This window comes from Rousettus aegyptiacus, unplaced genomic scaffold (genome assembly GCF_014176215.1).
Source record: "Rousettus aegyptiacus isolate mRouAeg1 unplaced genomic scaffold, mRouAeg1.p scaffold_m13_p_1, whole genome shotgun sequence".
NCBI classification, from domain to species: domain Eukaryota; kingdom Metazoa; phylum Chordata; class Mammalia; order Chiroptera; family Pteropodidae; genus Rousettus; species Rousettus aegyptiacus.
In genome coordinates this window covers 28,117,127-28,139,842 of record NW_023416284.1, presented here as the reverse complement: position 1 = coordinate 28,139,842, position 22,716 = coordinate 28,117,127, and the positions used below count along the sequence as shown (strand labels likewise).

The 22,716-nt window shown below is 43.9% G+C and overlaps 1 protein-coding gene and 1 long non-coding RNA gene across 3 annotated transcripts; one reads left to right on the top strand and one right to left on the bottom strand.

Moving 5' to 3' along the window:
• Window positions 1–373: 373 nt before the first annotated feature.
• LOC118611978 lies at window positions 374–4,558 on the top strand. The gene is made up of 2 exons (XR_004954592.1): window positions 374–2,049; window positions 2,109–4,558. It is a non-coding gene; the product is annotated as an uncharacterized LOC118611978 (long non-coding RNA).
• A 1,493-nt stretch (window positions 4,559–6,051) lies between these two features.
• MPL (MPL proto-oncogene, thrombopoietin receptor) lies at window positions 6,052–20,739 on the bottom strand. Of its 2 annotated transcripts, none has more exons than XM_016123727.2 (12): window positions 20,617–20,739; window positions 20,318–20,450; window positions 19,839–20,017; window positions 19,023–19,321; window positions 18,463–18,625; window positions 18,085–18,211; window positions 14,281–14,462; window positions 13,981–14,123; window positions 11,041–11,200; window positions 10,749–10,845; window positions 8,370–8,457; window positions 6,052–8,163 (listed from the first exon to the last, which is right to left on the bottom strand). In XM_016123727.2, exons 1-12 carry the CDS (start codon window positions 20,693–20,695, stop codon window positions 7,876–7,878), a joined length of 1,938 nt encoding a protein of 645 aa, XP_015979213.2. In that variant the 5' UTR covers window positions 20,696–20,739; the 3' UTR covers window positions 6,052–7,875. The 2 variants fall into 2 exon arrangements, with proteins under 2 accessions (XP_015979213.2, XP_015979212.2); XM_016123726.2 differs by having other exon boundaries at window positions 20,318–20,483; window positions 20,617–20,735.
• Window positions 20,740–22,716: the final 1,977 nt, after the last annotated feature.

The following is a 22,716-nucleotide window of genomic DNA, read 5'->3' as shown; positions in this document are numbered from 1 at the left end:
CAGGAGGTCATCTGCAGCCCAGCAGCTAGTTAATGAACAGCTTAAGGCAGGTCATGTTGAGCCTTCCATTAGTCCTTGGAATACTCCAATATGTGTAATGAAAAAGAAATCAGGCCAATAGCAGTTACTGCAAGATTTAAGGGCAGTTAATTTAACTATGGAAATTATGGGTGCCACTCAACCTGGCCTCCCTACTCCCACTATGATTCCTTGGAATTTTTATCTTATTATTATAGATTTAAAAGACTGTTTCTTTACTATACCATTAGATCCTGAAGAAAAGAAGCACTTTGCTTTTAGCATTCCTTCACTTAATTTTAAGGAGCCCATGAAAAGGTATCAATGGAAGGTTCTTTCACAAGTACTAGTTCTTTCACTAGTACTAGTGGCTAGTACTCCTACACTGTGTCAAAATTTTGTTGCTCAATCAGTATTGCCAATTAGAGAAGTTTCCAAACTCCTATATCATCCATTATATGGATGAAATTTTGCTTGCACACATAGAGGAAAAAATACTACTGCAAGCATATGCTGAATTGCAGGTATCTTTACTGAACTATGGTCTTTGCATTGCACCAGAGAAAGTACAGAGGTCTGCTCCTTTTTCTTATTTGGGAACTATGATTTTGCAGCATACAGTTAAACCATAAAAAGTTCAAATTCGATTTGACTCATTACAAATGCTTAATGATTTTCAAAAATTACTCGGAGATATTAATTGGCTTAGACCGCAGTTAGGACAACTGGACAACTGGAGCCTCTGTTTGATATATCGAGAGGGGATTCTGATCCTTCTTCTCCCAGAGAGTTAACTTTTGCTGCTAAACAGGCTTTACAATTAGTAAATGAAGCAACATAAAATACACAGGTTTATCATATATAGATCCCTCTCTGCCTTCGTTACCTGTAATCTGCCCAACTAAGCCCCTACCAACTGGGATTATTTGGCAGAGATCAGGCCCAATAGAGTGGTTACATTTACCAAATTCTGGTCCAAAGGTTATTAACTCATATTTTAAACTAATTACCCTTATAGATAAGGGTCACACCCGGATGCAACAGCTCTTGGGAAGAGATCCTGACACTATAATTATTCCTTATAATTAGAAGTAGCAAACATAGTTAAATCAATATTCTAATTCATGGTCATTATCATTAGCTCAGTGTAACACAACTGTTGATTGTCATTATCTACCTGATAAGCTGACATAGTTCTTGCTTCAAAACACCTGTAATAATTCCTAAGTTGATTTCCCAGGTACCTGTCCCCAAGGCCATTACTGTTTCACAGATGGCTCTAGCAGTGGTATTGCTGCAGTACATACTCCTACTCAGACTTATTCAAAACAAACTGACTTTGGCTTAGAAAACTGAGTTATTGGCTTTAATTTGGGCTTTAGAGCTGTTACTGCAACAACCTGTAAATATTTATTCAGACACTGCTTATTTATATACTGTAAGTCAAATTATTGAAACTGCCTTTATTAGACATATGGCAGATGAGAGCCTCTTTCGTTTATTCATACAGCTTCAAAAGTTTATTCAAGCTAGGAATGACCTATGCTTCATTGGACATACACGAGCACATTCACAGCTCTCAGGGGCACTAGCTGAAAGAAGTGAACATGCGGATCGCACTACCAGCACTGATGGAGCTATTCCTATTTACTATTTGCTGGTTGCTGCACTCTCTCCCCCTACGCAGTTAGCAATGGAAAGTCAATTACACCATCACAATACCTCTGCCCTATGGAAGCAATTTGGCCTAACTATGGAAAGTGCTCGTCAAATTAAGCGATGTCATCAATGTCAAATTCATCTGCCTGTCCCTCATTATGGAGTAAATCCAAGGTGATGGCAGATGGATGTTACTTATGTTAGGTCTTTCCACAATACTCCATACATACGTACTACTAAAGATACCAGTTCAGGATTTATATTCACTACCGCTCATTCGGGGGAAGGCACTAGTCATGTAATTAGTCATTGCTTGCAAACATTTGCAGTCCTAGGCCTTCCTAAGCAAATTAAGATGGTCAGTGGACCTGGGTATACTAGTAAGACATTTCAACAATTCTGTCATAAATTCCAGATCGCACATGTAACAGGTATACCCTATAATTCTCAAGGACAAGGCATTATAGAACGAGCTCATCGCACCCTCAAACTTCAAATACAAAAACAAAAAGGGCGAGTTAGCTCCATGACTCCTCAAAATGTATTAAGTCAAGTGCTTTTTACTTCAAATTTTTTAAACACAGATGATGATGGTCAAACAGCTACAGAAAAGTTCTGGTCCCCTTTGGGGAATCCACAAGCAGTAGTTCGTTGGAAAGATCCATTAACTAATGAATGGCATGGCCTGGATCCTGTTTTAGTATGGGGCCAGGGGCATGTTTGTGTTTTTCCTGAAGGTGCTGACAGACCTCGTAGGCTGCCTGAAAGGCTGGTTAGACATTGTGAAGATGGTGGATGGATCAGACCCAGAGAAGCTCATCCTTCCCCCGAAGTGTCTGAAGATCACTCCTCTGATAATCATTCCATAGTCCAGAGGGACTTGGAGGGCACGTAATCCTATGTGGGGGGATATTAAACATTTAACATCAGGACAGGACATGGTAGGACATCAGGGTTTGCCTGTCACACCTGACCAATTGTTTGTGGCCATGTTAGCTTTATTTACTGTATAAGTAAGTATAGTCAAAGGAGAGAACTATTGGACATATTATCCCAATCCTCTTGTATTACATCCATTTACATGGGAAGATGTTAATGTACCTGTGTTTGTTGATGACATACAGGTTCTTGGAGGCCATCCTGATGGCCATATAAAACCACACTGGATGAATTTTAATTATTCAGAGGGGTATATCATCAGTTGCACCACTGTGTGTGGGGACTTGTACTGGGGTTACAGGATGCTTGAGAATTGAATCTTACCTGAAGATGGCTATGAGGCGGCTAGTGTTGCTAATCTTACTGGACCGTAGGACATGTTTAAGTATTTGCAGCAATTATCTATTCTTAGATTTTCTAACAATACTATGGTGGCGCTAGCAACGCATCCTCCTGGGATACCTTATTGTCCCAATACTACATCAATAGAGTTGGAAGGATGGATGAATGGGCTAGAATGTCCTCATCCTCTGCCTTTGGAACATAATACAACCAGATGGCCACAGATGGTGTATGATTGGTCTCATTGCATTGTTACTCAAAAAGACTGGATGACACGTGGAAGGTACATAGCGTCTTTGATGACCACCCCAAAGGGACACATTCAAAAGCACTTGTGGCATGCCTTTGCAGCTTTGGACTTTCTTGATCTGTCTGATTCATCTACTGCAGATTTGGACATCAAGCACAGCCATGGGGTTCGAGCCTGCGTTGCTGCCCCATATATCTTTCTAATTGGACAAGTACAAACAACTGCTTCTAATGGACTTCTTAATATATTTTGTGTCAATTGTAATCTAACTAATTGTGTAAGTCCTCACAACAAAGGGTCAGATCTATTAGTTTTGAATCAACCTAGTTTTATAATGTTACCAACAAAATTGGAAGAGCCTTGGTATGATGGTAGCAGTGTTCAAACTGTTAGAATTTAAGGCTGCCTTGAGCAGAGACAAAAGAGTTATAGGACTGGTTATTGCTGGTATAGTAGTCTTTGTGTCTTTAGTAGCCATAGCAGTTACTGCTGTGGTCGCATTGTCACAAAGCATTCGGAATGCCAATTTTGTAAATGAATTAGCCCATAATACATCCATAGCCATAAAAAGTCACAAGGACATTGATTTAAAATTCGAGGTAAAATTAAATGCTCTAGAATCAGTTGTTCAGAATGGAAATGAGGTCGAGGCCTTGGAGAAAAGAATGAGTTTATGCTGTCATGCTGCCTATAAGGCAATCTGTGTGACTAACATGATTTATAACCAGTCACTATGGAATTGGCAAAGGGTTAAACTTCTTTTGCAAGGTATTTGGCATCATAACAATTTGAGCTTAGGTGTGCATAATTTGCATCAAGAAATTTTAGACATTCAAAATGCTTCAGATGCTATAATCGATCCTCAAGCTTTAGCTAAAGACTAATTAGTTTGAAAGGTTTAATCCTTTGAATATGCTTAAATATACTTTTTGGATTTTAGCTGGAATTGTATGCTTGTTGTATTCTGTGCTTTTTCAATCAGCTGCCGAATCGTCCAATGACAATTAACACAGTCTCAAATTGGTTTGTATGCACTGCAGCTTCAATTTAAAAGGAAAGGTGGAGAGTAGACTGTAAGTTGATGAGGTGCTTGCAGTCTGCAAGGGCAACCAAGGGTTACCTTGCCTCAGCAAACTCCTTCTGAGAACAAGAAAGTATAAACATAGCCACAGGTAGGCAAACAAGCTGAAGGCCATGATAAGATATGGCTTGGGGAAAGTAGAGGAAACAGTGTTGTTATGCCTAAGGGAAACTGCTTATGCCACCTAGTATGTTCTTATGTAAAAGCAGCTTGCAAAAATAAAACTGCGCCATCTTCCTCCATCAGTGAGTGGGCAGTGGACCTCCTGATCCCAGCTTTCTGTCTTCTTTCTTTTCTCAATCTCCCACTGTTCCCACTCAGGTTTATTTTCCAGGGCCACACTGGACATGGCAGGATTTACCACTTGCTGGATGCTGCATATAACCTCAGAGAATTCATAAATTTTAAAATAAAGGAATGAAAAGCCAGATTATACTGACATGGACTTTGAAGTGGGAGGAATTCTAATGTGCAAAATGGTCAAGCAGAATGATGACAGAGGCAGTCAGAACTGGCCATAGAGAAACAAATCATCAGTGACCTTGGAGAGTGGGATCAGAAGAGTGGGTGCTCCGGGAAGGGATGCAGAAAGAAGGGTGGAGAGAATGTCGGGGCAGCAAGCATGAACTACTTGTGTGAGAAATCTGGGACTGAGAAAGGGGCAGTGCCTAGGAGCTGGAGGAAATACAACATCAAGAGGCCTATGCTTATGTGAAGGTGAAGGCAAGAGTCAGGGGAGGTGAAAGAGGTCAGGCAAGGGCCAGCTGATAGAATAAGGGGCCTGTGTAGCTTCCCCAGGAAAAAACAGAATAGAAAACACAAGGAGCTTTTCCAGTCTAGGAAAGAAAGATCACTTCTTCTTAGTCTGGAGGGAAGGAGAACAAAGCTTTAGAAATGGAAAATTAGAGGCTGAGGAGCTGGTTAAATGGGAATTCCTACCTGAAAGACTTGAATCTAGGGAGGCAAAGTGCATGGAAGATTTGAATAAAATATAGATATTCGGGGGGTGGAACAATTTAATTGGGACAATAATAAAAATAGCTCAATAAATACTGAGTATTCATTATATACTTGACATTGTATTAACGCTTTTAATCATCACATGGGAAAATAGTGGAAGAGAAAGAAATCACATTCTGAAGAATTGAGCTAAAGATTTAGAAGTAAGAAGTAAGCAAGGAGTGAGGTGAATAGGCTCAGTGTGGAGGCAACATACAGGTTGAGACTGGAGAGATACAAAAGAGAGAGACTGGAAGCAGAGATATTGATTAGAAAGCTGTAGTAGTAAAGTGGAGTTAGAGAAGAGGAGAAGGAATTTAGTAAGTAAAAGTAATCAGGACATGATGGGTGAGTGGATGTAAAGGCGAGACCTTCAGTGGTTTGGGTCTCAATCCTAGTCTTGAATCTCTAGGAGTAGAGTTGGAGTCTTGAACATAGCTGGAGGAAGGAATTACGGAAGATGAGTATACTGGATGTCATCCATTTGTCGCATTGAGACCTACTCTTCATCTTTCTACCTTGCCCTGTGCCCTGTGAGGCTGATTCATATGGCCTGCATCAATAGATTCCTTTGGGCTCTGACTTCTGTTTGGCTTCCAACAACGGGAGGATATTACGAATTTTGTCCCCCTAAAATTCATATGTTGAATTCCTAAGCACCAGTACTTTGGAGTGTGACCTGATTTGGAAATAAGGTCATTGTAGATGTAATTAGTTAAGAAGAGATTATATTATATTATATTATATTATATTAGGTGGGCTCTGACCTAATATAACTGGTGTCTTTATACAATGAGGAAATTCTGGCACAGGCACACACAGGGAGGACTCCATGTGAAGATGAAAGAGATAAGGGTGATGCTTCTATTAAGCCAAGGAGTACCAAAAATTACCAGGAAACCACCAGAAGCTAGGGGAGAGGCGTGGAATAGATTCTTCCCCACAGCCGTCAGAAGGAACCAACCCTGCTGACACCTTGAACTAGTCCAGAACTGTGAGACAATTCATTTCTGTTGTTTAAGCCACCAAGTTTGTGATACTTTGTTACAGCAGCCCTAGCAAATTAATACATAGATCAGAGAATGGGATAAGAGTGAGCTTCAGGTATTTATTCCCCTGGCTCCCTCCTTGCCATGTCTTCATCGGTTGACTATCTCTCTATCAAAGGCTACTGCTCCTGCCAGGTAGCCTTCTCTTACAGCTACTCTCTCCAGATCTAGTAACCATTCTCTCCCCTTACCCCTTGATGCCTAGGGATGGAACCAGTTCCCAGCTGTTGTTAGCCCTGGGGTACTACACTATTCCTTGATGGTTTTCCTAAGTCCTGCTCTTTATTAAACTCTCATCAAGATATCCAGTTTGAGTGTGCCATCCATTTATGCCAAGACCCTGGTTGATGTGGAGCTAGAAAAAAGAAACAAACGAAAAAAACATTTGTGTGAGAGTTTGAATGGGTCAGAGAAATCCGTAGCCAGAATGGCATAAGCACATTTACTGCTGCATATGAATGGCTTAGAGGATGAGGGAGATTAGCATGGGGTTAAGATGGTGGTGTCCAGAAATATTTCATTCATTTAGAAAACATTTGTTGAAGGCCAACTGCCATGCACCAAACACTACTCTAGGTTCTAGGGGGGAAAGATAAATAAATCACAGATCTTGCCTTCGAGGAGCTCACAATCGAGTAGCAGGAGATCTATAAACAGTTACTTGCATAACGCATGACAGGTGTTGTGATAGAAGTAAGCGCTGGAAATAAGGACTTTGGAATAGTCAGCATAGAGTAAAGGCCATGAAAGTGGGTGGTACTGGGAACTGTGTTAAGAATGGACTTTTGAGGGACTGCAATAATTGAGTGCAAGATGCCAGGGTAAGAGAACAAGAATGATTGTTTAGATTTGTTAAACATTTACTATATATCCTAGGCACTGTGGTTTACTTAGATTATCTTAATTCTCTTCAAAACTCTGTAGGGTTCTGTTACCCCTGTTTTATAGATGCAAAACAGACTCAAAGACTTTATTTGCCTACAGCTAGTAAGTGGGATGACAGAAATTGAACCCAGTGCTGACTCCAGAGTTTATGCTCTTAACTACCAGTATATTCACACAGGCAGGAGCCAAAAGAGACAGTGATGTTATGGAAGTCAAGGTAGGAGAGAACTTAAAGGAGAAACAGGTAGTCACATGACAAATCCACAGAGAGATTGGGTTAACAAGATCCTATTGGATTTTACAATTAGAAAGTTTGAGGTGAACTCTGCCTGAGCAGATTCATTAGCAAAGTGGTAGTAGGGGAACTAATTGAAATAGTCCGAAGAGCAAATGAGAAGTGGGGAAGTGAAGACTTCTTTTCAAGGAATTTGGCATTAAAGAGGAGAAAGAAAGAAGGTGGGAGTTAGAGGAACTTAGTCAAGTGAGCCTTGCCTGAGGTAATAGAGTCCTGGCTTTATGTCAGCAGCAGTACTGAAAGGTCAGTGTTGTGAATCCCAGCTATGAGGGTCAATAACAAGAGGGGTGGAAATGAGGTCTGAGATGTATACGGTATGGGGTAGGGTGGAGTGGGTAGAGAGGTTGGGAAGAAAGGTCTAGAGAGTTTGGACCTGTCCTGGGTACTGGGAGTGAGGGGCCTGCCAACAGGTCAGAGGTAAGTAGGAATGGTTAGCAATGTGAGTGGTACAGTACGACCCCATCTCAGCCACGGGTGGGCACACAGACAGGGGTATGGTCCCCAGGCAAGAGGGCTGTAATCCTCGGTAGTCTATCTGGGCCTGGGAAGAACACAGGGGCAAGGGAGTCTTCTCTGAGGACTTAGGTAGAATTTCAAGGAGACTGGGTTCCACTTCCTCACAGGTATCTGAGACTGCAGCCTTGGGCTGGGAGAGATGGGAAGAAAAGGGATGTGGATTAGAGCAGGTCCTGCGGGAAGTGAATGTGGATTGTATAGCAATGGGTTTGGCTGGGGATAGGGCCCAGGAATGGAATGCTGGCAGGCAAGGGCCTAGAAAAGTTGTGTTGTGGGAACAAGGATCCAGCTCCAGGTAGGGCTGATGATGGGCATTAGGCAAGGGAGTGTACTCACCAGACTCAAGGCTGCAGTATCCCTAAGGTACTGGCCTAGGACCCGGTGCAGGTCTGGAAGTGAGGGCCACAGGGCATGCCTCAAGCTCCTTGGGGAGAAGGAAGAGAAGAAGACTTGAGTTATGGGAGTGAGTTGGAGGAAGAGAACACTGGGTAGGGCAGTGGGGGAGGCAGTGAGATGGATGAGTAAAGCTTGGAGAGGTGAGAGTGTAGTCAAGGCAATAAAGTAAGACAAAGAAGTACAAGTGAAGAGGAAACCTCAGGTAGGGGAGGGAAATCAGTAGTGGGGAGGTTCAAAAAAGGAGTGGTACAAAATATCCTCAAACATTCCTGCTTCAGGGCCTTTGCACCTTCTTTTCTTTGTCTGGAACACTCAATTTATTCCCTCATTTCATTTAGGTCTCTGCTCAAATGCCATCCTAACAGAGAGGCCTTCCCTGACTACCCTGTCTAAAATAATACTACCTCCTTTCCCCATCACTCTCTATCTCATCTGCTTTTTTTCTTTTTAATAGCATTTGACTTATTGGATATTCACTGTTATTATATACATTCATCTCTGTCTGTTTTACCTCACTAAATTGTAAGCTCCATGAGAGCAGAGAGTTTACCTATTTGCTCACTCCTGTATCTCCAGGGTGTAGAACAGGTAGAACACTCTCTGGCCCATAATAGGTGCCCAAGATATTAGTGGAATGAATGAATGAATGAATGAATGAATGAAGAGAGCCAGTGGGGCTTATTATTAAGTTATTGGGGAAAATGATCAATCTGGGAAGAGTATGGATTAAGGTATATAGGGGAACCTCAAGTTATTTAGGTTCATATTTCTACATGGAGGGACTTTAGCTGAACATTTCAGGCCTCTTCTGTGACCTCACTCATCTCTCTTCAGGGAAGGAGGAGTGATTTATCTGGTAAATTGGGGAAAAAGCACTGAGTGTGTTTCATTGAGCAGCACCACCTCCTTCTTCTCCCCTCACTTTTTGTTGGATCTTGCTACCTGCAGAGAGGCTACATTCCAGTCTGCTCATATACATGAGCAGATTAAAAGTTTGAACACAGACATGTTCCAAAAGAGATAGGAACCCAGAAGAGGGACATTTAACCTAGCCTAGGGCTATCAAAAGAGGCTGCCTGGAGGAGCTGCCTTCTGAGCTGAATCTTCAAGAATCAAGAGATGTTACCAAGGGAGTGAGTACACTCCCTTGCCTAATACCCATCACCAGCCCTACCTGGAGCTGGATCCTTGCCCCCACAACACAACTTTTCAAGGCCCTTGCCTGCCAGCATTCCATTCCTGGGCCCTATCGCCGGCCAAACCCTCATTCCTATATAATCCACATTCTCTTCCCACAGGACCTACCAAGAAGAGTGAGGGGGTATGAATTCTATCCTTTCTGTTTATAACCTCCAATGACATTTCTCCTCAGCCTTAGTCTTTCCACATAGATGAGTCATTATTAATAATATTTATTTAAGGGAGTGTGCTATTTAGCAGGCACTGTGCTGAGGATTTAAAGATGACCAAGTAAGGTACAGGGAAGACATATAAAGAAATAAATACAGTAAAATGCTACTGTTACTATGATTTAAGTCTATACAGGGGCACAAAGAGAGTAGCCAATAGGGTAAGATTAGGAAAGAAATCGGTAAAGAAAGTTACTTAAAGGTAAATGGGTATTAGTCATCCAGGAAGGATATTCCTGACAGAGAGGACATTATGGGCAAAGGCAGAGAGAAGTAAAACCACTTGACTTGTGGAGGAAATCACCAGTAGTTTGGCAAGGGTGATGCACGGGGTGGGAAAGGGTGGAAATGCTGGCAGGGCCAGATTTTGCGAAGCCTTGCTTGTCATTTTAGAGTTTAGACTCAATCCTGGGGAGCTAATAATGAGATTTAACGGGGCGAGTGATAAATTCATGTGCATTTTTAACAGATTTTTTTAGTGGCTGCATGAGGCTAGATTGGAGGAGAAGAGGCTCTGTTCCAGTGAATCAGGTAGTGTGTCTGTAGGGCTAGAGAAAAGGGGCCATTGTTTGAGCGAGGTTTAGAAGGTGGAATGACCAGATCAGACCAGACTGGAGAAAGAGGAGTGAGGCGCCCAAGTGTTTTGGCTCGGGTGACAGATGGACAGTAGCCTTGTTACTGAGATTAGAAGCCAGGAGGCGAGGCTGCTTGAGATGTCCTGAATAGTGGGTATGTTAGGGTGTAATGAGTCGGTGCAACCCCAGGGGAGACGTGCAGGAAGCAGCTGAAGCCACAGGTCTGGACTTGTGGTTGTCCGGAGAGCGCGTGTCAGAAAGCTTGGGACGCTTATTTAGAGGCTTTCGGTCCCTCCCTGACCACCGCCCCTTCTCCTGCCTGACCAGGGTGGTACCTGTACTGCTCAACAAACAGCCACCTCAGCAGCAGCAGGCCCAGAAGGGCGCTGAGGCCCAACACCAGGAGCAGAGCGGTCACCAAGGAGATCCAGGCTGTGGGACAAAAAACCGTCAAATCTCCAATGCTTCTTGCTGGAGCCCCGCCCCCAGGTCAGGCCACCCCCGCCCTGGCCCCGCCCCTCCCCATCCCAGGGCGCCGCGTGCGGTCGGAGCTCCGCCTCTCACTGCACCGGCGTTTTCCGCGCAGCTGCGGGCCGCTGGCTGCTTTGGTCCTGTCCCTGTTCTCACCCGTCTCGGAAGCGGTCTCCACCTTCACTGGGTCCGACCAGGCGCTCCAGGGGCCTTGGTAGGTGGGGCCGTGGAGCCTGGCGCGCAGCTGTAAACGGTAGCGGGAGCGCGGGCGCAGCTCTAAAGTCTCTCCTTGCGACCCGAGAGGCGGCTCCAGCACCTGCACAGAGAAGCGAGCGGGTGGTCAGGCAATGGGAACTGGTGGGTGGGTGGGCCTCCATAGACCGGCGGCGTCTGCTGGACCAGAATCCTACCGTTTTGAATTCCAGGGGATCCCCCAAAGAGCTTCACTACAGAAAACACAAATCCCGGCGGAAACTTGGAAGATAGAACACCTCCCCCAGCCCGAGGCCTCGCCCTACCGGAGGCATGCCCAGTTTTTCGAGAAATGCTTCCTGACACACACCCAGACATAAAGACTTCATCTGCACAAATACTCATCCTGACACAAATACATGGGGTACACCCGGACAGAGATTTCGGTGTACACACTGGCCTGGACACACAGGCATCCTGCCAGAAGCTCTCACCAGAACTCCAGACCCAGTGATGGAAACACTCAGATACTCAGGGCCAAATAGGCCATTTGCAAATGACACTCATTCAGCAGCAGATGCCAGAATTGTGCTAGGTGCTGGGAGCACAAGGACAGATTCCAAGCAGAGGGAACAAGCATCATGTGCACAAGCAGGGAGGCTTCATTAACTTAATTTTTTAGTAGGCATTTATGAACTGCTTATGCTATGCCAAGCATTGGGCTAGGCACTGGGAAAAAGATAAGTGAAACATGGTCACTCACATGTCTAATGAGGAAGACATACAAACGAGTAAATAATTACATGTAATTAGTGCTATAGGTAAGGCATCAGGAGCACGAATCAGTATTGCCTGAGTTGCTCGATTGGGGGCTACAGAGTACTTCAATGTGCTAAGAACATGGCAGGGCAGGCTAGATGGTTACAGATGAGGCTAAGGCAGTGGTAGTAGGGATATGAGGACCGTTGGTACAAGAAACTGTATTTGTTGATAAATAAGAGGTTGAGAAGGGAAAAGGAAGAGGGTGGATTTCAGGTTTGGCTAACTGGGTAAGTGGGAGTTGTCGGGAGCCATTACAAGGCACTGAAGGTGTCACATAGTTTGGGAGCCATAAAGCAGCTGCTGAGACTGTGTTATCAATGGTTAAAGGAAGCAATTGGTTGATTTAATCATCACTGACCCTGGAGGAGAGGTTTGCCTCCTAAAGAAATACTTTTAAGATAAGGGGATGATGTTTTACAACCCAGATAACAAGGATGTTCTTGTGTGAATGTTAGCATTCGAATGATATACCTTGTGCTTTGCTATTGTATCCAAAAACTTATATAAAGGCTGAGCTAAATAAAGATGGGGCTGCAGCAGTGAGACTGTATGCCCTCCCGAAAGTTCTTTCCTATCTTCTTTTTTCTTAGGCTTCACCCCCTTCTTTCAGGTACTGTTCGACTAGCCGGCTGGCTCCGGCAGGGAATGCCATTGTTAGAGATAGGTAATAGGAGAAGTGAGTTTGAGGAAGAAATACTGTTTGGTTCCATTTTGTTGAGTCCAACAACAGTAAAAACTTAATGGTAATGTTGGAATAGCAGTTACCTTGGCAGGGAGATGTGTGTCTGTAGGGGACATGAGGAGTTTCTCAGGTGCTATGAATAACCTATATCTTGATCTGGATAATGGTTACATGGATGTATACACATGAACAATTTAATCAACTATATACTTAAGATTTGTGTACTTCACTGTAGATGAGTTAAGTTTTGGATAATAGTAGTCCCCCTTTATCTGAAGTTTCACTTTTCACAGCTGCAGTTACCTGCAGTCAACCACAGTCTGAAAATATTAAATGAAAAATTACAGAAATAAACAATTCATAAGTTTTAAATTGTGTGCCATTCTGAGTAGCATGAAGAGAGCTCACGCCATCTCACTCTATCCTACCTGGGACATGAATCATGCCTTTGTCTTGCCCGTTAGTCACTTAGCTGCCTTGGTTATCAGATCAACTATCAAGTTATCACAGTGTTTGTATTTAAGTAACCCTTTTTTTTTACTTAATAATGGCCCCAAAGTGCAAGAGTAATGATGCTGGTGATTTGAATATACCAAAGAGAATCTGTGAAGTGTATGTGTGTATAGGAAAAAACAGTGTATGTAGGGTTCAATACTATCCGTGGTTTCAGGCATCTGTGAGGGTCTTGGAACGTATCCCCCACAGCTAAGAGGGAAATACTGTATTGAGTCTAAAATGCCTCTGGAGGCTTTTAAGTAGAGCTATCTGGTAAGAAGTTGTATATATTGTATAGGTGGTAAATGAGAATAAAAATAGAGAAAGAAACTAAGATTTAACTAATGTATATGAGTACCTTCTATCTGCAAGGCAATATTTATATAATTTTCTACTGTACTCCAAAAAGTAGATCGCTTTATGCCCATTTCACCAACAGAGACTTCAAAGGTTCAGGTAGTTTGCCTATGGTATAGAAGTTCCTTTCCATATAGTAAGTTTGGGGTGGCTAATATATATGGCCGTTAAAACTATGGAGTTGAAGTGCTCACCTAGGGAGAGCATATATATTTATCTAGAGGAAAGAGTCTAGGATGGGACTGTAGAAAACATATTGAGGAAGGGTGGAAAAGGAACCAAGAAAGGACAGTGAGGTTTGGTCAGAGAGGTCGTACGAGAATTAGGAAACACTGCTATCCCAAAAGCAAAGGGAAGAGGAAATTTTAAATGGAAGTAGTCAGCAGTGTCAGATGCCACTGGGAGATTAAGATAGCAGTTGAATCAGATTAACATAGGTATACAAGCCTGGACATGGATACATGGACACCTTGGTCCTTGATAACAGACATGGTAAAATTTAGGGACACCCTGTGTGGTGAGGTCTGTGGGCATTTGTTTGACTTTACCTTCCAGTCCTGATGTCCTTCTCCTGTGTATCGGAGTTGATAGCAGGTCTCTTGGGCTGCCCAGGATGCTGTGTGCTGCCATTCCAATTCCAGCTGCCCACTGGAGACCTCCCTCCAATGCAAATTGGGAGTGGGGATGAGCACTACAGGGATGTCATCAGAAAGTGGTCTAAGTCCTTCTGAGACATGACCGTCACCAGGACCATGGGTCAGAAGTGTCAGAGTTAGTGATTCTGAGCATGGGGTCAGGTGCAGTAGTGCACAGAGCTATGTGGGAGGAGAAGGGAAGAAAATTCTTACCAGCCTGATGGATCCAGAAAGGGGACCCCAGGAAACTGTGAAAAGCACCCTGGGCTGTGGTCACCTCCACAAGGATGTGAATCATGCTGTCATTTTGTGACTTGAAGTGGCAGCGGGTGAACTGGGAGGGCTGTAATTCTGGATTTTTCTCCTCCTCTTCACACTTCTCCCAGATAGGGTTCCTAAGAATTAGCCCCATAGAGTCATTGAATCAGGCCTGCCTCAGAGACTGCTATTCTCCATTCCACAGAGGCTGTGCCCTGCATGGATTATTATCTAACTCATCTCCTGGATGGGCTTCCAGGGCTTTCTTTCTCTCTTTATACCACAATGTTTTGTTTTCTAATGTTTGCTCTAGTATTCAGCCTTTTTCTCTTAATAAAAGAACTATGTGATATGTGAAAATAGCATAGGCTAGAGTTCAGGTCTTGGCTTATTGGTGTATAACTCTGCCCCAGTTTCTTCATTTGTAAAATGGGTTAATAGTACCTACTTCACAGGATTCTTTCAAAGAGACTTCATCTTTCTGCAGGAAAACATTCCTATGTTTTTTATTTGTTCTCATACAGCAGCCCTCTTTGTCATCTCTATATGTTATTTTGCTATTAGAGTATTACAACAGCCTTCTAACTGGATTTTCAGCCTCCATTTCCTCACTCCCTTCAATTTGTTCTCCATACAGCTACCAGAATTTGCTTCAAAAATTTTGATCTGATAATGTTCAGAATATTCACAAATGTATCCATTCATTTTGATCTTGACCACTGTTACATGAGGTAAAACCACCATTACCTTTTGCCTGGATAAAGGCAAATTTTTAACTGGTGACCCAGCTTCCACTTTTACTCATTTATAATTAATTTCACAGAAAACATATATTTTAAAAATGTAAATCATATCATGTCACTCTTACGCTTAAAATCTTTTAATGGGTTTTAAGGATTTTAATGGGTTTTAAGAATTAATCTAAAAAGAATTAATGGGAACAAAATCCAAACTCTATACCAGGGCTTACAGAACTCTATATGATTTAGTTCCTCCCTACCTCATCGTTTCATCTCCTACACGTCTTACATCAGTTTGCCACCCTTCACATGTGGCTCTGTCTGTGCCACAGTTTTGCAAAACACCCTGTCTTTACACTTCACCTTGCTCTGGATTGCTCTGACTCCAGATTGTCATGTGACTTATTCCTTCTTGCCAACTACGGTCTCAGCTCAACTGTTACCTTGCTGAGGCTTTCTCTGATGACTCAGCCTAAATTAGCACCCCCTCGCCCCAACTTCCAACTTAGTCTCTTTCATATAACCTTGTTTCTTTATTTCTTGTTTGTCACCCTATCTTTTTCCCCCACTAAAATGTAAGCCCCAACAATGTTGGAACTTTTTCTCTTTTATTTTTTACCCTATCCCCAGTGCCAGGCACATAGTCACATTCGGCAATTGTTTATTGAACAAATGAATTGTGTCTCCTTCATGAATATAACCCATAAATGTCTAGCCATTACTAAAATTATATATCATTTTATGTATTAGTCATTTATTCAACAAATAATTGATACTATGTGCCAGGCTCTGTGTTAGGCCCTATGAATACATAGAAGAATCATCTTCAAGGAGCTCTCATTTCAGTGGGAGAGGCAGAAAAACAGATGGTATTTTTCTGTGATGTGCACAGGTTAGTTTGACAATATTAAGGAGGATCATCTAATCCAGACTGGGAGTGTCAAAGAGTACTTCCTGGACAAGGCAATGTTTAGACTGCATCTTGAACTATAAGTAGGAGGCAAAGGGGACAAACAGGCATCCCAGGCACATGCTTGGGCAGAGATAAGAGATATGGTGCTTTGGGGGTAATTCTAAGTGGAACAGAATGCTTTTAGCACAGAGGGCCTGGTGTGAGTGATAACTGAGAAATGGCAGACCAAGGTCGTGGATGGCCTTGTGGCCTTTCTAAGCAACTCGAACTTCATCTTGTAGTTATGGAGGAATTTAAGGATTTTAAATAGAGAATTGTCAAAATAAGCTTTTGTATTTTGGGATGATTACTCTAACTGCAGTTTGTAGGAAAGGATTTGTGAGGGTAGACTAGAAAGAGAGAAATCTATTAGGACAGTGTTATGGTCTTCCATGTGCAAAGTGATATGGATCTGAAGACAGGGTAGTGGCAATGAGGGTAGAGGGAAATAAATGGATTCGAAAGATGCCGAAAAGGTTGGAATGAAAGACTTTCTGATTGGATCTGGAGAGTGTACAGAAGTCCAGGATGATTTCCATGTTTCAATCCTGGAAAGGTGAACTGATGGTAGGTTGGAGGACAATAAGAGAAGGAGCAGGTTTTGGTAGAAGAAATGGTGGCTTCAGTTTTGCCATCCTTTAATTCATTCAAGGCACCCCTATACTATGGAAATCTGTGCAGTTATTAAAAAGAATGAGTCATATTTTTGTAATGATCTCTAAGGCATATTTTTAAGTAAAATAAGTTAATAAACTATATATATAATATATATACACACACACATATATATAGTGATCCAATTTATATTGAAAATTAATTATGTACAGACATATATAAATGCATAGAAAACTGAAAGAATACATTAAAACTACCAATAGTGTTTTTTTTTTTTAATTACTCATCCATTCAACAATTTTTTACTGAGCATCTGCAGTGTTCCAGGCACTGTGGTAGGTGAGAATACGTTGGTGAGAAAAAAAAGACGCTGACTTTGCCCTCATGGATCATATATAGTCAAGATCATCCTTTTTCAACTGAAATTCTGAGATAATATTTTATTATCAATTAACCACATAAATTATAAATGTAAAATTGTAACTCTGATAAGTATTTAAGAATGAGAAGTACATGGTACAACGAAGATGTATAGTAGTGCTATTGCATGGTCAGGGGAGGGTTCCTTGAGGAGGTGACGTTTGAGAGAGGAGGGCTGGGCAAATAGCATGTGCAAAGCTCCAAAGGCAAAAGGGAATATGGCAGGCAAGAGGGAACCAAAGAAGGCCAATACTGGTGCATAGAGAGCAAAAGGCAGCGAAGTATAAGATGAGGCCGAAGGCACAGGTAGGGGCTGAGTCTTTAAAAAATTTATAAGGACATGATAGAGTTTTTTTCTTTATCCTACAATCAACGGGGAGCTATTGAAGATTTTAAAGCAGGGAATGTTATGTTTATTTTTGTATTTTAAAAAGATCATTCCAGCTCTTGTGTGGAGAATGATTTAAAGGATTCAAGAAGTGATCGGTTAATAAGTTTTCTCCTGGTCCAAGTGAGAGATATTGATGGCTCATACTAGGATAATGGCAGTGGTGAACAAAAGTGAACAAATTTTAGAGATATGTGATAGATAAAATCAACAAGATTTGGTTATCAATTGGATAAGTGAAGTGTTCGGTGGAAATTCTTGAAGACCCAGTGAAGTTTTGATTGGATTTAATAAATAGTAGAAAATTACAGTACATGTTTGAGTAGAGAAAGGCCATGCAAAATTTAACAAAGGTCACTCTGTCAGCCAGCCGCATGGGAAATACATTGGAGGTGAATGAGAATATGAGCTTTTGCTATGGTTCAGGTGACATGATTAAAGCTGAACTAAACCAAAGCATTCCCGGGGGGAATGGAGAGGGGTTGAAAAGATAAAACACCCACTGGAGGATAAGAGTATGGAGGCCATTTGGTTTTGGGACAGGAAGGGGACAAAAGAGGACCAAGAACAATTTTCCTCTTCTTTCTGCAAGATTGTGCCTTTCTCTCATGGCATCAAGCCCAATCAGCAGTTCAAATTCTCACCTGTCTCTCAGGCAGCACTGTGGCCTGCTGTGATAGAAGAAGCCTTGAGAGTTAGCATGGTCCTGTTGCTGCCACTGACAGGTGACATTCTTCAAGTCCAGGGTAAAGCATTGCAGTCCAATTTCCACTAAAATCAGAGAAGGAAGTCCCATCAGGAACCACATGCTCCTACTCTATAGGGTATTCAGACCATCTTTATACACATAACTTGGAACATTTATTCCTATTCTTTGTTCTCTCTCTGAATATAGTTCACTGTGTCCAGTGCCATGTTTGAGGTCATCAAGAAGGTCCATGGTTATCAGAGCTTTCATGTCTAGCTCAGTCTTTCCCAGAGATCTATTTCTTCCCTATCTCCCCACTCTTTAATTGACTCACCTGCATCCCCAGGCAGGTCCATGGTTGCAGGGTGTGACCAGGGTCCCCAGGAGCCTTGGAGGGAGACCCCATCAGGTTGGCTGCGCAGCTGGAGCCAGTAGGAGTTCCCAGGTTGGAGCCCTGAGATGAGGCAGCTTCCACCCATCATTGTTAGAGATGGAGCCTTGGGAGAAGAATCCCATCCTGAGAATCTAGGTCTGCCTCTCAGCCAAGACAGCCTCCATATCTTATATTTGAGGCTCTATAGCATGCCTGTGGAGGGACGCTTGGTTTCTTACTGGATAGATATGCACACAGACTAAGGGCCAGTCAGTGGATTTCAGGTAATGTTCAGGGGTTTTTAGAGAAATCCCTATAAATTTGGAGGCCTGAAGCTCTCAATTTTGTTGGTGCGAATGACCCAAAGTGGGGGGTCCCTAAATGACATGAAGACTAATCAGAGCTTGTCCTAACTCCCCAAGGAGCAACCCCATCTGGAATCCCCAAAGTATGGCCTGTCTTTTCTTAGGGCAAAATTAGGAGTAGGAGATAGGAGATGGAGCAGAAGAAGGGCAGGATACTTCTCTAGTTGGAGAAGTCTGCTCTGGTCCATCCTTTTGGGGCATCATAGGTTGAGCACATGCAGGCTGGTCCAGAGCTGTGGCTGGGTTTGGCCTTCGCAGAGCTGGGCAGCAGGTTTCTGTGGGCAGCAACTGTATGACTGTGGGACCAGTGGAGTTCCTGGGATCCTTGGGGCCATAGCGGAGTTCGTGCCTCAAGAAATCACTGATTTCGGGAGCTGGGGCCTCCCAGCTGATCTGAAGTTCCCCTGGCCGGCTCCCACCAATGGCCTTGATGATATTGGGGGGAGCTGGCAGGCCTGAGGGCAAGACAGGGCATATTGGAACTCTCTGAGTTGAGTGCTACAGTGTACAGTTCAACTCATGGACCAAAGAGAAGGGTGTTGGAGGGCTGGATTGGCTCTCTTGGAGAGCAGGACAGGGAGGCTTCTTATCCTGCTCTTTCCTCATGAGAACAGTGACCTCCTGCTAGTTAGTTAGACTCAGTGCTCCTCAAGAGCAGGGATCTCTTTTCATCTCTGTATCCTTGTCACCTAGCACAGTGTCGGTCACATCATAGGTATTCCATAACTGTTGACTAAACAGGTAGATGAATCGGTTAATGATGGGAAGACCTGGGTACCTCTGACGTGCAATGAAGTCTAGCTCTGGATGCCAAAGCTGGGAGAGATGATAAGGGGGTCTTGAGATGCCTCTGGGGGTCTAGTAATGGAGGGCACACATGTTGTCCTGAAGGAGCACGGGCTAATCTGACTCTGGGATCTGGCCTGGGGGCAGCAAACAGAGGAGCCAGGGTGACAGGAGGATGGCCCTTACCTACTCTATCCACAAATAGCACCCGCTGGGTCAGATTCTGGTTCAGGAACACATGCTTCACCCAGAGGTGCAGTGGGAAGAAGAGGCGAACTTCATCTTGGGCCGGAAACTGACACACGTATCGGGTTCCAAAGGGGGGCACACTCTGGGAACTCAGGGGGCAGGCACGGGGCTCCTCCCTGCGGGCACAGGAGAAGTCCATCCTACCTACACAGCCACAATGCCCAGCCCTCAGGACCCAGGCTGTGCCCAAGCCCTGCTTCCATTTCCGTTAGTGCCTGAGACGGGTGGGATAAGGGGTTATGTAGGGCCTTAACCTGGGTCTGTTCAAATCATACCTGTTCACTAAGTGACTACTTAGGGCATATACTTGGAACAAGTCTCTGATAGGGCCAAAGGCAGGGAAGCTACTGGAGCGGGGCTCATCTGAGGTAAGGACAGGACGGACACAGGGGCGTGGGGCATAGCACAGCACATACCCTGGGTAGGCATACAGCAGCTGGTATACTCCCCTGGGAGCTGCCTCCTCCTCATCCCAGAAGCAAGTGAGGTCCTCAAATGTTCGAGAAAAACAGTTCAGGGGCTCTGAGTCCGAGGCCAGCAAGGAGGCATCTGAGGAACAGCTGGTGAGTTGGGCTCCGGGTCCTTCCAAGCATGTTTATGGGCAAGAGTAGGGGACCAGTGGGAGCCTCCTACCTTGTATCCCTGCCAGGGACCCCTCTTCTTAGGTATAGGTGATTTTCACACACCCCCTCCCCGCTACACACACACACCTCACCTTGGTTGGTGACTTGTGCTGGGTTTTGAGGAGCCAGGAAGAGGCAAGAGGTGACCATCAAGAGGGCCCAGGAGGGCATCTTCTCCGGCACTGTGTGCCTGCCTTAGCCCATCCTCCCTTCAGGAAGCCGGGCCCCAATCCCCTCCCGGGCCAGCCCCTCAGGTTCCTGTCAGATACAGCCCCACGTCCTGTCCCTGTCCCTGCCCCTATGGGGCCCATCCAGACCACACTGGGGCCAGGGGCCAGGGGAGGGGGAGTGGCACAGGACAGGAGGGTAGGTGGAATTTGAAAGAGAGGATATAGATCTTTTGGTGGGAGGGAGGTGGGGGTTATATTTTTGACCATATACCAAAAGGAGGCCAAGCCTCTATGTGTGTCTATGTTAACGAAGGTAGGAGAGTATATTACCAACAAGAATAGCAGCATTTACTGAGCACTTACTATGCTGCTGTCTGTTAAGTGCTTTATATCTATCAATTCAGCCAATCCTCACAATAGTCTTATTATTCCCATGACAGAGATGAGGAAACTGAAATGCAGAGAAGTTGAAGATTTGCCCCAGATCACATACCTACAAAGAAGTAAAGCTTAGGAACAACCACGTGATACCCCTAGAAGGGGTGATCTGACAAGAAATGACCACCTGTGTTACAACTGTGACAAAATGGTGGCTAGTTCCACTTTAAGGTTCTGTGACTTTGTGCAGATGAACACATCCTTCCTGAGACTGGACATGGCCCCTCCATGGCGGGCAGCCCCGCCGCCGCCTCTAATTCTTTGCTACTCAGAGTGTGGTTCTGTAGAGCAGCAGCAAAAGCGTTACCTGGGAACCTGTTAGAAAGGCAGAATCTTAGGCCCCCATCCCAGATGTACTCAAACAGACCCTGCATTTTACTGAGATCCCCAGATGATTTGAATACACATTAAAGTTAGAAGAGTAATGGTCTTTTAGTACTTTTGTCTGGGTGGCTCAAAATCGGGGGACGGTTGGTCTCTGCTCTTCGGCTTGTGCTCATCTTCTTCACATTAGCTGTAGAATAGTGGGTATGACTCCTTGCCTGAAGCCCAGGCCTCCTCCTGGGAATGCTATAACTGTGGGTGGCTTTTATGCCAGCTCTCAGGAGCCTTGACTCTTGCAGGTTGGGGAGGAGGGAGTGCATGCCACATAAACTCCCACATTTAGCCCCACTCTGACCTCAGCTGGAGCTCCCATTGCTGGTTCTGCAGACTGAGTGTCCTCAATACCACCTCTCTCTCTTCCTCCTGAATTAATGTTACTAACGGAGAGAATTATGGAATGGGAGAGGAGGGAGGAAATGGAAATCCTTCAGTCCTCTTGTGGGGTCTTAGTTTTTTGGGCACCATTTTTCTGCAAGAAGTCCCTGAGCCAGGTTTGTCCTAATTCCTGTCTAGCTCTCAGGTTATAAGGCCCAGAGTCCTCTGTCCAACAGGGGTGATTTTGAGTGCCTCTCCCAGCCCGCACCCAAGGGCTACTCATTCTCTATTAGTTCAAAAGAGAGGGGTAACACAGCTTTAATAATCATGTAGGCCCGTGGTTTGATGCTAGGCATATGCTGATGACTTCAAAATTAAAATCTCCAACTTAGCCTCGGACTCCAAATTTGGATAGCTAACTGCTTACTTGACATTTCCACTTGCATGTCTAATGAGCATCTTATACTCAAGAAAGCCAAAATAAACTCTTGATTCTGGTTTCCGCCCCTAAACCTGTTTATGTTTTTCTTCTCTAATCTTACCCACCTCTGTAAACGGCACCACCACCTGCTCAGTTGATCAAACCAAAACCCTCTGTATACCTTGATTCCTATTTTTCTCCTATCCTATATTCAATCAGATATCTCTTCAAAATGAACACTTTTTACTACCTCCACTCCAACCATCCTAGTCCAAGTCTGGATTATTGCAATAGCCTCCTAGCTGTCTCCTCTCTTACCTTCTTTAGTCCATCCTCCATGTAACAGATATGTTTAAAATGCAAATCAGATTTTTTCACTTTACTACTTAAAATCCTCTAAGGATTTCCTACTGCACTTAGAATAAAATCCTAATGGCACACAAGGTCCTGCTTGACCTGGCCCT

Bases quoted from the DNA above. Each gene is read 5' to 3' on its own strand.
- MPL (XM_016123726.2), bottom strand. From the start codon at position 20,695: ATGCCCTCCTGGGCCCTCTTGATGGTCACCTCTTGCCTCTTCCTGGCT. The intron at 20,018-20,317 runs GTATGTGCTGTG...CTGTGCCCGCAG, and splicing joins CTGCTGTATGCCTACCCAGG to GGAGGAGCCCCGTGCCTGCC. The intron at 8,458-10,748 runs GTACCACCCTGG...CTTCTCCCCAAG, and splicing joins CTGTTTGTTGAGCAGTACAG to GAGCTTGAGGCATGCCCTGT.